Source organism: Dromiciops gliroides, chromosome 6 (genome assembly GCF_019393635.1).
Source record: "Dromiciops gliroides isolate mDroGli1 chromosome 6, mDroGli1.pri, whole genome shotgun sequence".
NCBI lineage: Eukaryota > Metazoa > Chordata > Mammalia > Microbiotheria > Microbiotheriidae > Dromiciops > Dromiciops gliroides.
Genome location: NC_057866.1, coordinates 165401424 through 165416383, shown reverse-complemented (window position 1 = coordinate 165416383; position 14960 = coordinate 165401424). Strand labels below are relative to the sequence as shown.

Here is a 14960-nt window from a genome sequence, read left to right as displayed (position 1 = left end):
GAGTTTTCTAAACTAATATATTTCACCTGAGGACACCACTTTCCATTTAGTCACTTGGGTTCTCCACTTAGGAGTTATTTTTGAATCGTCTCTTCCTCATACTATCTCTTACATTTGTCCCTTATCCTCTCTACTCAAATGGCTACCACACTAATTAAGGTCTTCATTATATTTTGCCTGGGATATTACAACTGTATTGCATGTATTGCAAATGTATTGGTGTCTCTGCCTCAAGTTTCTCTTCTCTTAAATCCATACTCCCCGCAATGGATGAAGGTGATATTCCTATGGCACTGCTCTGACCACATTGTTCAGTAAACTCCAGTAGCACTTTCCTGTAGAATCAAATACAAGCTTTCTTCCCTTTTTCTGTTTAGAACTTGACTCCAATCTACCTTTCTAGCTTTGTTTTACATTACTTGCCTTGATGGTTCTGCCATACTATTTTTTCCTCACATAGAACACTCTATCTCCCAGAAGCCCTAGTGACTTTTCCTCACACTTCATCTCCAAGAGCCATAGTCTTTCTCTTGAACCCCAGACTTCCAGGTATCAGTCTGTCCCCATTCCTGGAAGGCTCTTCCTCACTTCCACCTCTTGTAGGAATATAATAGTCAGATCATAGAATATTTCATAGATGGTCATTCAATGTTCATAGAATATTTCCTGATGCTTCCAGATTTCCTCCTTCCCCAAACTCTGCTGTATTCACTTTGTAATTATTTTGCATATACTTTTATCTATACAAAGGAACTGTTTCAGTTTTGTTTTTGTAGCCTTGGCCCCCAGTATGGCACCTGGCATATATTAAAATAGTAAGTGATTGTTGGTTAATTTGTTTTTGATGTTATATTCCTAGCATCTTGTATAGTGTCTGGCACTTCTTTTTGCTTTCTACTGGACCTTTGATTCCATTGGTATCCAGAAATCTTAGCGAGGAAATTCCCTCTCTCAGACTGGTATGCTCCTGCTTTTCCCTGTAGACATGGACAATTGATTATTGCACTGAGAGTTTAAAAGACTTTTCCTGGGGGATACAGCCAGTATGTGTCAACAGGTAGAATTTGAACCCAGAGGTTCCTGACATTGGGATTGAATCTTTACAAAGCTATGCTACATGTCACCTGGCATATAGTGTGTACTTAATAAATGCTTGTAGACTAATTATTAAAGAAAACTTTTAGTACAGATTAGTTCAGATGTTTAAAAATAGCTTTATGATTAAGATAAAGAACTAGTAATTATCAGTCTTATATAACCACTATTTTATGTTAAAAGGTTCTGCAGTAGAAAAAATATACTTTCTTTTAAAGAAATAACTCTTAAAAAACTGAACAAAGAAACAGCTTTTTTGGAAGCAAAATGTTGCTTCACATCTAGGATAGGTGTAAGTCTGTTGAATTGGTGACAATCTGATGTCTACATATGATGGAAATATGCTAAAATAACCTGATTCTATACTGTTTAATTGTTTTCTGCTTATTAGTTAATATTGGATATCAAGTTAAGCTAAAATTAATGGGAGAAGGAATGTTTGTAGTTATTAGCTCGTAAGTGTCCTTAACTAGTAGTATGTAGAAGTGCTCACTAGACATTTCAAAGGGCTATCGATTAGCTGTTAAATAACTGAAGATGAATGACTAGCCTTTTAGCTGGGTAATTTAGGACAATATCTGGTAATTAATTGTATATTATCAGTTTTACAGTTACAAATGCAAATGTCTTAAGAAAAAGAAAAAGAAAGACAATGTAAATAATCCTAGAATCACTCAGCTGTCATTAAGTCTTAGATCTAATGTAGGAAGTCAATGGGAAATTCAAAGAAAAAAATCTATTATGTGGCAGAATTTGCAGATCACTTCAAAGATTTGAATTCAAGGCGTGTTGATTAAATGTAGTCCTTTTAGGAAGATAACGTCACCCTAAAGTAGATATTGACTAGGTACCTGAAGTTTAACATATATAACAGTTTCTCTCTGTTGTAATGTATAAGGTATTTTACAAAAATTTTGTCTCATGATTATTATACTCTGTACATAGAAAATAATTCATTGAATTTACTTTATGTATGTACACATAAAAAAATTGTGCTTTGATTGGCATGGGCACTCTTGTTACTACAGTTGATCTTCATGAGGTGCTATGGCTGAAATTGTTGCCCAGCAGCCAGTGTTTCTCCACGTAAGTAGGCTGCTGTTCCGATAACAGAGAGAAAATCTATCATGAAGCCATTTTGGTTAGCTTGGACCTGTCAGAAGTTGAGCTCTGCTCACATGTTCTTTTAGAAACCAAGCTCAGTGCTATTTCTTTGCGGACTTGATGTAGTGCTTTAGTGCATGCTAATTCTACATGCTATAAACCAATTCATCATTGACTTTTTTTTTTTAAGTGAGGCAGTTGGGGTTAAGTGACTTGCCTAGGGTCACACAGCTAGTAAGTGTTAAGTATCTGAAACCAGATTTGAGCTCAGGTCCTCCTGACTTCAGGGCTGGTGCTCTATCCACTGCACCACCTAGCTGCCCCCATCATTGACTTTTCATATCTGTACACTAGTGTTAAAAGGCAGGATTTGAAGTGGCATTGTTGCATGCATTTAAAAAATACAGCATTGAGTTATTAGAACTCACAAAACTTTTCTCAATTTCAGAAATAGAAACAGCAGGAAATGTATTACTTTGTGTTAATCAAGTATAATTTGAAGTTAGCTTTATTATAATTTAGTATAAAGAGGTTAGGTGAAAAATACTTTTTTGATCATGGGTCTTTTTTGATTCAAGATAAAACTTGTATCTGTGTTGAGTAAGTATTGAAGAGGAGGCTATGAAAGAATGGTTCAGTGAATTATAACTTTTTTTTAGAGAGAAAATTTTAAAACGTAATTTGTTTTAACTCTCAGTGTGGAGGCAGACCCTCTAGTTATAGCCCTTGTGTTAGCTGGAAGGAGTAGAACCCTGCCAGGCATGCAGTTTCTGCTATAGCCTTGGTATTCTTCATTCTTAAGTCAGAGACTTGGGATACATGTAGATTTGGCCCCTTGTAGCTTTAGTTATAACCCTATATAGCTCATGCTTCTAAGGAGAGAATTTGTTGTAGTTGGAAGTAAGAGAGATTCACAATAAGGTGTGGAGATCACTGGGGTTTGGATGGAGTTAGACTCCCAACATGGTGAAGTGAGGGTGGATTTTTATATAGTCTTATCTAGATCAAACAGGACAAGAACTGGGGGGCGAGCAACTGCTGAGACTGGGATGTTCGGTGAGATGCAAGACTGGATCTTCTTTCTTCCTGTGGGCATAAAGGGGGCTTTCAATGCAGGTATTATTCTGGTAAAGAGTTCTTTTTGAGTTTCCCTGAGGCTTCTTTAGGGGATTAGAGCTAACTTTATTCCTTATACCCTTACAATCCTGAAACACCCATAATGTTATATGATTTTAGAGTTGGAAATTACAGAAGAGATCAGCTTGTTCAACTCTCCCATTTTACATGTGAGGAGACTGAGGCCATGAGAATCAGGAACTTGTTTTCATTTGTAGACTTTTAGTTATTTGGGATTCCAAGAAGTTACTGTAACAATTCTTTTTTTTTTCCCCCCAACTTTACAAGTGAGCAAATATGAACATTTTATTTTTGGAATGTGTGGATGGATATCCTCAGCTTGCCCCAAAATGCAGGAAGCCCCTAAAAATGTAGCAGAAGCACTTCCGCATGCTGGTTTCAGTAGCCTGGTTTGCACAGATATGTTTCTGCTTGATAGAAGGACTCTTCATTTAGTCAAGTTTTTGACAGCCTGCAGCTCTTCAACGGGTTCCCACTCTTGCTTAATTGTGACAAGCTTTTGAGGCTGGAAAGGATTCACATTATTCCATGGTTCTGGATTGTTCCATCTGTCAACAACCACATCAGATTTCAAAAGGGAATACACGGACATGTAGGCTGCTCCACATCCAGCAATACCCACAAATGTGAGCAAAGGAATAAGTTCTTTTTTTTTCCTCACAAGTTTTAAGACCTCCAAGATGACCATGATTATGACTTTGGGGGTGGCAGGCAGTCTTTCGCCAGCAGAGAGGACTAGGAGAAACTGAAGCTGAGAACTCACTGTAACAATTCTTAATGTAGGCAGTGTTTCCATTTTATATCCTTTGGGAAAAAAAAAAAGAGAGCTATGTCAACCTAAGTTCCTTTTTTCTTTAGAACACTACTTGTCATATGGATTTCTCCCCCCGCCCATGCTAATTTTCTCCTATATACTTCATTTAAAAACCTTTAATGATGAGGAGGGATTCCAGTGCTTTCCTTCACATACATATTATACATCAGATCATTTACAGATTTTATTAACATTTTCATATGTACTAGCTGAAATGGGATATGGAGAATATTATGGGAAAGTGTTGTTTAGGAGAAAGAAATGAGAAAGAGATGTACAGAAGCCTCATGCCTCTATATATCATGGATACTTTCTTCAAAAAATGAACTTTTTGGCATTGGACACTGAAAACACTAAATAACATCAGAAAAAAGGGAAAGTGACTGCATTCTAACAGACAGGCAGAAACTTTTGATATGAGAATGATCCCTAAGTCATAGAATATGGCATTGAAAATACCTGTTTAAGGGGCAGCTAGGTGGTGCAGTGGATAAAGCACTGGCTCTGGATTCAGGAGGACCTGAGTTCAAATCCAGCCTCAGACACTTGACACTTACTAGCTGTGTGACGCAGGGCAAGTTACTTAAACCTCATTGCCCTTCCCTTCCCCGCCCCCCAAAAAAGGGGAAAAAAAAGAAAAAGAAATACATGTTTAGAAGTCATCTGAAGCAGGGGAAGAAAACAAAGGCTTGGAAAAAAGTAACTGAGAGACCACCAATTACTACTTACCTTTGTATCTATTTCTCACATAGGTACAAAATTTTTTTGATGGTTATTTATACAAGAATTGAGGGCATCTTGGATGAGGGTATTGGTTGTGGACAAGCAGGCTTTCAGAAGTGCTATTCAACTATGAACCCCATTTTCTTCATCTTACATCTTACAAGACTACAATATCTTAATGTGGTTTTTTGTTGTTTTACTTAAGAAGAACACATATTTTGATAGAACAAAACACCAACTTACCTGCTCAGTTATAACAAAGTGTCTTTTTGCATCAAGATTATTGAGGACTCTTTGGAAGATGAAACATGAGAAATAACTATTTGATGACCCTTTGATAATAAACAAAGGGTGAGGCACAATGTGAGTACATTTATGCTCACCCAAATGTATTTTCCACTGTGATAGAGGTATTCCAGCTCAGAGGCTAGGTGAAGGAGAAATCCCATGTGAATGGTGAGTTCCTCCATATGGTGCTGTTTGCAGATGATATTATATTAATTGTAGCAAGCCCCAGAACACTGCAGAAGGCCTCCTGGAAGAGAACTATAGTAAGTTAAAGAAGTTTGACCTCTGCATTCATATAGGAAAGACTGAAGAATGAAGAGTGATTATTATCCAGATTTGAACTTACCTTTGGATGCTATACTTATAGAATTTGTCCACCAGTATGTCTATTATTGACAGATGATATAGATGTACAGTGAGCTGGGCCTAGGGAAGGAGAAGGAGAAGGAGGAGGAGGGGGGGGCATCAGGCTGGATAGAATTTATAGTTTTTATTAACTCTAAGCTTTCCATGGAAGCAAAGGCCCATCTTTCTTTTTTAAAAAATATGTTTTTATTAATGTATTTTATTTTTTATGTTATCATATTTTCCCCCAGTATCTTTCTCTATATATCCCTCACCTGAAAACCATCTTATATAAGAATATATATAGTATGTGTAATAATATATAGTATATATATCATGTAACTGTATAAAGTTTTTATATAGTATATATATAACTGTATATAACCACGTATAACTATATATATAACTCTCTATATAGTACTTTTACAGGACAAAAAAAAGTAAAATAGGAAAAAAGCATAAATGATCAACATATTTAAGAAATCTGAAAATATGTCCAATGTGTAGTACTTGTGGACTTCCCATATCTTCTCATATCTTTTCCTTTGTCTTCTCAGATCTTTTTCTTTGAGCCATGCTTATTCTTTATAATTTTAAAACATTAAGTTTTGATTATTTGTGTGTGTGTGTATTGCTTTTCCCATTTACATTGTCTTAGTTGTGTATTGCTTATTTCACTATACATCATTTCATGTGGATTTTTCCATGTGTCTCTGTATTCATCATATGCATCATTTCTCAAAAATCAGTAGCATTCCATTATATTCATGCACCCATAGTCTGTTTAGCTATTCTCATTGATGGACATCTGCTTTGTTTTCAATTCTTTGCTCTTCAAAAAAATATTACTACAAATATTTTAGTGTATGTGGGGAATGTCTTATCTGATAATTGGCCTTCTTGGGATATAAGTTCAGGACTGGAATCTCTGGATCAAAAGATAAGAACATTTTAACTAATTTATTTACATAATCCCAAGTTGCTTTCCAAAATGGCTTATTTCTGTTTATAGCTGCACCAAAAATACACCAAAGTGCCTATTTTCCCTCAACTCCTCCAGCACTGACTATTGCCATTTTTGGTCATCTTTGCCATTTTCAGGATGTGTGGTGAAACCTGAGAGTTGTTTTGATTGCATTATTTTTTATTATTAATTTATTATTTTATTTTATTTAATATTTTATTTTTAATGATTCGGAGCATTCTTTCATGTGGTTGATGATAGTTTGCAATTCTTTTGAGAAGTTTGCTCATAGCTTTTGACCACTTTTCAGTGATTGCATGGCTTTTAGTTATAGCTATTTGTTAATTATTTATATAGCTTAGATACCAAACTCAAAAAAGATTTTTCCCCCTTTAGTTGTTTCCCTTCTTATTCCTAAGTGCATTAATTTTGTCTGTGCAAAAGCTTTTCAGTTTTATGTAACTAAAGTTATCTATTTTATCTTTTGTAATTGCCTCTATCCTTTGTTTGGTTAAAAATACAATTCTTACCCATAGGTTTGAGAGTACATGATCAAGTTTCTCTTCTCTTTTTTTTATGCTAGATTTTTTAATATTAGGGTCACATATCCTTTTAGAATATATTATGGAATATGGTATAAGGTAAGAAATTAGGCATAAGCCTAATTTCTGCCAGACTGCTTTCCAGTTTCCAGCTTTTTTTAAAAAAAAATTAAATAGAAAGTTCTTCTGGTTTATCAAACACTGAATTATTGAGGTTCATTGTTTTGATTCTCTCTTGTCTAGTCTGTTTCATTCACCTTTCCCTATACTTTTCAACCAAAACCAGATGGTTTTAATGGCTGCAGTTTTATAATATGATGTTTGGAAGGACTTACATGAACTAATGCTGAGTGAGATGAGCAGAACCAGGAGGACATTGTCCACAGTATTAACAACATTGTGTGTTGATCAACTGTGATAGACTTGACTCTTCTCAGCAATACAATGGTCCAAGGTAGTTCCAAAGGACTCATGATGGAAAATATTCTCCAAATCCAGAACAAAAGAACTGTGACATCTAGATGCAGATTGAACCATACTATTTTAATTTTTTTTTGTTTTTCCCTTTTGTTCTGATTCTTCTTTCATAGCATGGCTAATGTAGAAATATGTTTAATGTGATTGTATATATATAACCTATATGAAATTGCATGCTGTCTTGGGGAGGGGGGCGAGGGGAGAGAGGGAGAAAAATTTGAAACTAGAAATCTTATAAAAACAAATGTTGAAAACTATCTCTACATGTAACTAGAAAATAATAAGATACTTTTATGATGAAAAAAAAATTTTTTTTAATTGCCACCAGAGAGGAGAGTTCATCCTTCTCCTTTTTTGGCTGAAGCAGGTAGTTATAGGGACTATTGTATATGCTTTTGAATTTTCTGAACTCCCCCCCCCTATTTATTCATTATTAAAAGGGATGGCCCTCTCCTTATGAATGTGAGGGACATATAAAGACAAAAATGTAATGGGAATACAAAAGATCTATAAATATTTTTTAAATGTTTTAAAATAGATTTATAACATAAGGAGTGGATTTATTAGTTGTCTTCAATAGGGGGATGATTCAGTAGTATCACTGCAGAGGTTTCTTTTCAAACAAAGAAAGCAGCTCAGCTAAGATATTAGAATTGGAAGTGAAAAAGAAGGTTTTTTCGGTCAATGTTGTCTTATATGTTTTCTTTATCACATAGACCATAGTAGAGCAAATAGATTATCTTTTTGATGTTTGCTTATTTTACTGAGATTTTTAAAAAAAAAAAAGGAAGAGAATTGTCCAGATGAGCCCTTCTAGCTCTGGCGATTTTATATTTTTTAAATACTTCTAAAAATTACCCAACACATTTATAATTAATAAATATATTTTTCCTAAGACTGCTTAAATTTTTCTTTTTATTTATGGCACTTGACATGTGACTTATATAAATTTATTATATTTTTATATAGAACATTAAAATGAGAAAAGCTAATGATGTCTACATAAGGAAAAAAGAAAATTTAACAACCATCTTTTTATTTTCTCATCTTTTTTATAATGTAATGATATGTTTAAGAAATTCTCCATTAAGTAAATGAATCTGTGTTTTCATTCCATAAATTTGTGTCAAGTTTCACAAGAGTTGAAATATACTGTAGTAGCTTGTCATACAGTAGATGTTTGTTATCAAATGTTTGTTGAATGGAATGCTTATTGTTATTGTCTCATTCTCTTTGAAAGATCACAGTGTTTATATTTAGGCACATTTTTAGTGAAAAAGGATTTGTCCACATGAAAGCCTAATAATTATTTTGAATGTAGTCAACTGGTCTAGAATCTAGAACCCAAAATGAACTTAATCTTACTTCATTTCCAGATAGCATTTCTAAAACGCTCTTTTTTTTTTTTTTTTTTTTGGTGAGGCAATTGGGGTTAAGTGACTTGCCTAGGGTCACACAGCTAGTAAGTGTTAAATGTCTGAGACCGGATTTGAACTCAGGTCCTCCTGACTCCAGTGCCAGTGCTCTATCCACTGCACCACCTAGCTGCCCCTCTTCATATTTTTTGAGGTGCAAAAGTGACAAATAAAAAATGAATCGGGATTGAGGTCATCTCTTTAAGATGAGACAGTATGCACTATGTTAAATACAATATTCCAAGAAAGAGTATAAGTTTCAGTGAGACATAGGAGGAATGAATAATTTAAAAGTGCTGGTTTATAGGCTAATTATAATGTTAGGATATGGCTGTATGTTTGAAGTCTCAATGACCAGTTTACAGCATGGAAAATTAGGAGAAAAAACATTAAAAAGAAAGAAAATTAGAAAAGATTTAGGATATTTGCAGAAGCTTTTGAAAGAGATTATTGGAGAAAGGAATCTAGGATAATTTAACAGTTGAATATTTGAAAGGTTGCTTTATTATGAAGGAAGATGAACACCTGATTTTGATCATTTTTGTACACAGAAGGAAGGTAAATGGGCTTAGGTTCTAGCAGTAGGGATATATTTTCTTGCACATAATGAACTTCCTGACAAAACGCATGATTAGATTCTGGAACAAGGAATAGAGTTGAATTTTACAGTTTCTGTTACTGTTAATTTTTATGAATAGTTTCAAAACCTATATATTAGGCATTGTATAAATGTAATACTTGGAGGCAGTAAGACTAGATTGTTTTTTGACTTTAGCTCTCTCCCTGTCATATTAACAGTATGTAAAATTATCATAGACTTACTATTATCTCATTTTATCACAAGGACATTTATAAATTGAATTTGATTATGTTTTATAGATCATGCCATTCAAAATGTACTGAAATATGCTATATTCTCTTTGAGTACTTTAAATTAACTTTATCTTTTTCCATTTAGGTAACTTTTGAAATGCACAAAGAAAGCCTAGCTAATGTATTCAGGGAATACCAAGGGAAAGTTGGCGAAGAAATAGGACCGGGCCCCTCAAGTCCAGTGCAATCGATCTCTGGTATTAGTAAGGATGTTGAACTTTCAGAAGGTGCTCCACAATTAGAAGTAAAGGAAGATACTTCCATTTGTATTAGCAGTAATGATGATGGGGAGCCAGTCAAAAACATTGTAAAATCTAATACAGAACAGCAAAATCACTTACTACTTGATAAAGAAAGAAAAGCTGGGGAAGAAAAACAAAAGGGACCAGATAAAGGAGATTTGGAGGGAATACTGACCAAAGAAGCAGAATTTAAAGACAGTTTAGAAGAAGCTCTTGGGGCAAAAGAAGCCTTGAATATCTCTTCTGAGTCTACCAAAGTGAGTGGGAAAGATGATATAACTGGAGTTCTAAGTATACCTTCAGGAGAAGGGAGTTCAGATGTTCCTGAAATTTTGGATAAGTCCACAGTGGAAGATGATGAAGAGGATTATGTTGAACTTAAAGTAGAAAGTAGTCCCCCTGTTGAACACCAAGAAGAAAATAATCCACCTCTTAAACTGGCAGAGGCAAGCATGTTACCTGTTGAACTTCAGCAAAATGAGTTATCTTCAGTTGTACCTGAAGCTAGTGAAAAAGCTGATTCTGAGATATTACTCGAGGCAATGCCAGTTTCAGATACCTCAATGGGAGTTACTTCTTCCAAAGTCATAGCCCCAGCAGAAATCAACCAGATATCAGAGGAAGGAAAGAAAATGACTGACCATGCTGGTGAAACTGGAGCAGTTATTGATGGACATACCAACAGCTCAGAAATGAGCATTGCTTCTGAGAAAAAGATTGCCAAGTTGGATGTTTCCAGTGTAGCTACAGATACTGAGAGGCTAGAATTAAAGGCCAGTGCAAGCACGGAAACTTCTCAGCCTCATCGGCCCAGTCCTGAGGTGGGTACTCTTGCCCTTTTGACATGCTGTCAGCTTGGGTTAAAATTAGACATGGAAAGCTCACAGAGTATCATTTTGTTGTGGAATTGGTTGTTATTTTATGTCACTATATACATGTTTTAAATCCAAAGATTTAATTTCTAAATATTCCTTTTGTAAGGACTATTAGAAATTTGATCTGAAATAATTTACCTTTGTTTTTCTTGAAATAGTCTTTTGTTTGTTTGTTTGTTTTGGGGTTGTTTTTTTTTTTTGGTGGGGCAATGGGGGTTAAGTGACTTGCCCAGGGTCACACAGCTAGTAAGTGTCAAGGGTCTGAGGCCAGATTTGAACTTAGGTCCTCCTGAATCCAGGGCCAGTGCTTTATCTACTGTGTCACCTAGCTGCCCCAAAATAGTCTTTTTTAATAGTATGTATTGAACCAACATTGTAAAACATTTAAAATAAAGTAGGACAATTTATATAGTTAGATGTAAACTGTGGGCTTACTCTCCCAATTCCTAGTAATATTAGCAAGTATAGTCCTTAAAGGGTGAGTTTGGGACATTACTACACTCTTTCCAAAGTTTATGAATGACATTTGCTGTCTTCACTACATCTACTGTTTAAGTCTATAGATATTAGTTCTCCAATGACTTAGAAAAGCTTTACCATCATCTCTTTATCAAGACAGAATTTCAGGAAAAGTATGTGTCATACAGTTTATCAGTATACCTTGAATTAATGTCCTCTCATGCTTATAAACACACGGTGATACAATTTAACATACAAATATCATTTTGTGGAGTTACTAGGTGCTTATTTTGTTGTATAAAACACTCCTTCCCCAATCCAAAAGAATAAAGAAAACTTCCATCTCATAAAGGCTTTTGCCTAATCCATACAGTGTTCACAGAGCATATGGTGTTCTTCATTATAGGGCCTAACTTACTGGGGTCATGTAGAAGTAATATCATTACCTTTTGGTGAGAAACAAAACTGTAAAGTTTTCCATGATTGCCTCAGTGTATAGAGCCATCCAACTGGGGTCTGGACAAAATATTTAGGTGGCCCTTTGTATACAGTGCAAAGTGCTTTCTGTAAAATCGGTCAGGTACCCTTTGGTACCTGAGCAAATTTCCTCTTATGGCAAAGAGCACCCCAAATTTTTCTCAATGGATCTCAAGCAAGGGCAATCCCAATGGAATTCCAGGCTCGTACATATACAATAACCTTAGGCTATCATGTGTAGGGCTTCCCCAAATAATGAAACCCTTGTTGTTATTTACTCAGTGTTTTTAACCAGCAGGTATAAGGGGCTAAAATTCTAACTATGATGTCTAAAACCTAATGAGTGGTCGCCTTAAATTAGAAGCTTTAGCAAGAGTTTAGATTTTTAAGTATTTATTAAAATGCATCAGAAGTTGGTGAAGAGAGAGAGGTAAAAGGCAAACTTCCTCTAACTATCTAATAGACCTCAGCATCCAACTTGCCAAGCTGAGGTCAGGAAGCCAAAAAGAGACCAGCGCTTCAGCGCCTTCTCCCCGAAGCCTCCTGAGAAACTGGAAACAGGGCCGTCCCCACCCACAGCTTCAAGCTCATTGGCTGGTAGCTCTGATTGATAGGTCCCACAGGTGGTTCTATAGAGGCAACTTCCAGACATTAAAGTCACATGGTTTCTCCTCATGGCAGAGCTTCCCTGCAATATCTCTCCGAGCAGGAGGTGTCATTCCAATTCTCACACAGGAAAGTCTTATGTTAAGGATTTTACATAAGCTTATCTAGAACCATGTATTGAATAAGGCATGAAATCTAAGATTTGTCTAAAATGCAAAGAACAAAATTAAACATTTGTCAACTCGTGGTGCAAATTACTAGGCACTGATATTTCAGGAATATAAATGTCATACTTCCCGTGTCAGCCTCAATATTTGTAAATGTATAGTACAGTCGTTATTATTACTTAAGCATTAAGTGAAACAAAGCTAATCACAGAGAAACTGGCCTGGCTTATAAGAGACACTCTGGATAATAGATTATTGTATAATTGCAATCTAAAACAATTTTTTTTTAGTGGATTCCAAAAAGTAGTGTACCCAATAAAGAAAGTCCCGAGTAGAGAATCTCTCCAATGGATCCCTGCAAATGTGAAAGGCCCCCTATTTATTCCAGATGTTTTCTTCACATGTAGTATCCTCTATGGGCTCACTCTTCTAACTTTTATTGACCCTTATTGGTCCCCAGGGGCATATGACTACTTTCTTCTCTCTGAATTCTTGTGGTAATCCTGGACTGTTGGGGGTGTGGGGTGCCCTCTTTCACTAGTATGTAAATTGTTATTAAAAAGAGAAGAGTCTTCTAGTAACACCAAACATTGCCTGCCTTAAAGACATTTCATGAGGAAACTAATTCTCCAAATGATTTAAAAACTATTTAGAAAATCGAGACTCCTAGAAAACTTTTCCCATTGTGTACTCAGGATACCAGTTGTATCCTCAAGCTCTCTGATTTTGGTGTCCTTGGTGTGACTTTAATGGGGGAGAGAATAGTATAGTGGAAATAGCTTATTAGGAATAAAAGGAAATAATTTCAAATATAGATGCTTGTTGGCAGTGTCACTTTGAACAACTCAGGTAACTCCCCAGAGCCTTAGTTTTCTTATCTGTAGAATGCTGATTGAATTAAAATGGAAATAATAATATCAGCCCCACTTATTTGATAGGCAGTATGGTGCAGTGTGAGGAAGGATACTGTGGTAAAAATTATTTGTGGTAAAGATTAATATCGCAGTTTTTAGCTGACTCTTTTGGGAGGGGCCACACTTGGCCCACCCCGAGGTTATGTATGCTACTGAGGTCAGAAGGAGAACTCTCCATAGGCAGCTTTTGAAGGACCTCCCCTTGTTGGGGAAGGAAAGATTGAACACTCCCTGAAGGGAGGGAGAGGGTTCTTCTGGAACACTAGGCTTTTTCTGGAATGTTCTCTTGATGGTCTTCTGCCCTTGCGGTGGTGGGCGTGTTTGTTCTCGGTCTCAGCAGTGGTTTTCCTTGGTGGTGCGAGCAACTTGTAGACTGTCTAGGTGTGGGTGAGTTAATTACGGAAAATCCTAATTTCCTTTGAACTTCCTTAATCAGAAACGGTCTGAGGATTGAATAGGTTAAGTTTAGAGTTAAGAGTATTTATCTGTATTTCTATTTTTCCTATTTCCTTATCTTTGATTTTTATTAGTTTCACCTTTGTTGTTTAATTCCCAAGTGATAAAATCTGATGCTTTTGTGAACTAAAGCTTAGAGGCTCCTTTCTTATTGCCCTGGGAGAAATATCTAAAAAGGGCAGTTCAGAGGGGAGGGTAGACCTAAAAGGTACCTCGTATTTCCCGGGACCCCAATATTAAGGCGAGCCACCCAAATAATCCTCCCTATATCAAATTTTGGCCCTCACACTACATTGAGAGTGAGAGGACTCAGGTTGGATTCTATCTCTGATTTTCCCTTTGGGAGCTTGGACAAATCACTTGACCTCACTGGCCCTCAGGTCCTCATTTGTAAAAGGAAGATTCTAGACTAGATGGGCTCCTAAGTTCGCTCCTAATTCTATGTCTATGTTTCTGTGATCTCAAAGAAGTTTTTTGGGGGTTTAAATGAGATAATGTAAGTGGAATTCCTTTGAAAAATGTAAATTGCTGTACTAATAGAAGATGCTAATATCATAATGCTTATAAATAACCAATGTACAAGATATTGCTATTAGGAATAAGAGTATGGTTTTCATTGCTGTCTCTAAGATATGTCAGATTGAGAAAGTTGCTCCAAGATGAATTTTTGAGACTTACTTGGGAGCATTTGATTGGATCATAGGAAATAGCTTGGCTAGAATTAGATGGTGCTGTTATCTAGTGCTTTTACATTTTTTTTTAAGTACTCAGGGGACTTCAATCTATACAAACAACAGATAGGGGTAGAAGTTGGAGGTAATAGAGACCAATTTAGACTGGCTGGCAGCAGTACTCCTCTTTTTGTTCCAACTTCCTCTCATCGACTGGATTTCAGGCTTCTTTTTTTCCTGAAATCTTGATTCTCTTCCCTTTCCCCTTTCCCCTGGTAATCATTAAAATTTGGAGGACACAGTGTCATTTGTTCTG

General features: G+C 35.8%; 1 protein-coding gene across 1 annotated transcript in view; it reads left to right on the top strand.

The window, feature by feature from the left end:
• Window positions 1–14960, top strand: part of LRBA (LPS responsive beige-like anchor protein) — a 762673-nt gene that overhangs the window by 149363 nt on the left and 598350 nt on the right. Inside the window, 1 exon segment of the mRNA XM_043969784.1 lies at window positions 9863–10840. Within this exon segment, the coding sequence (XP_043825719.1) occupies window positions 9863–10840 (978 nt within the window).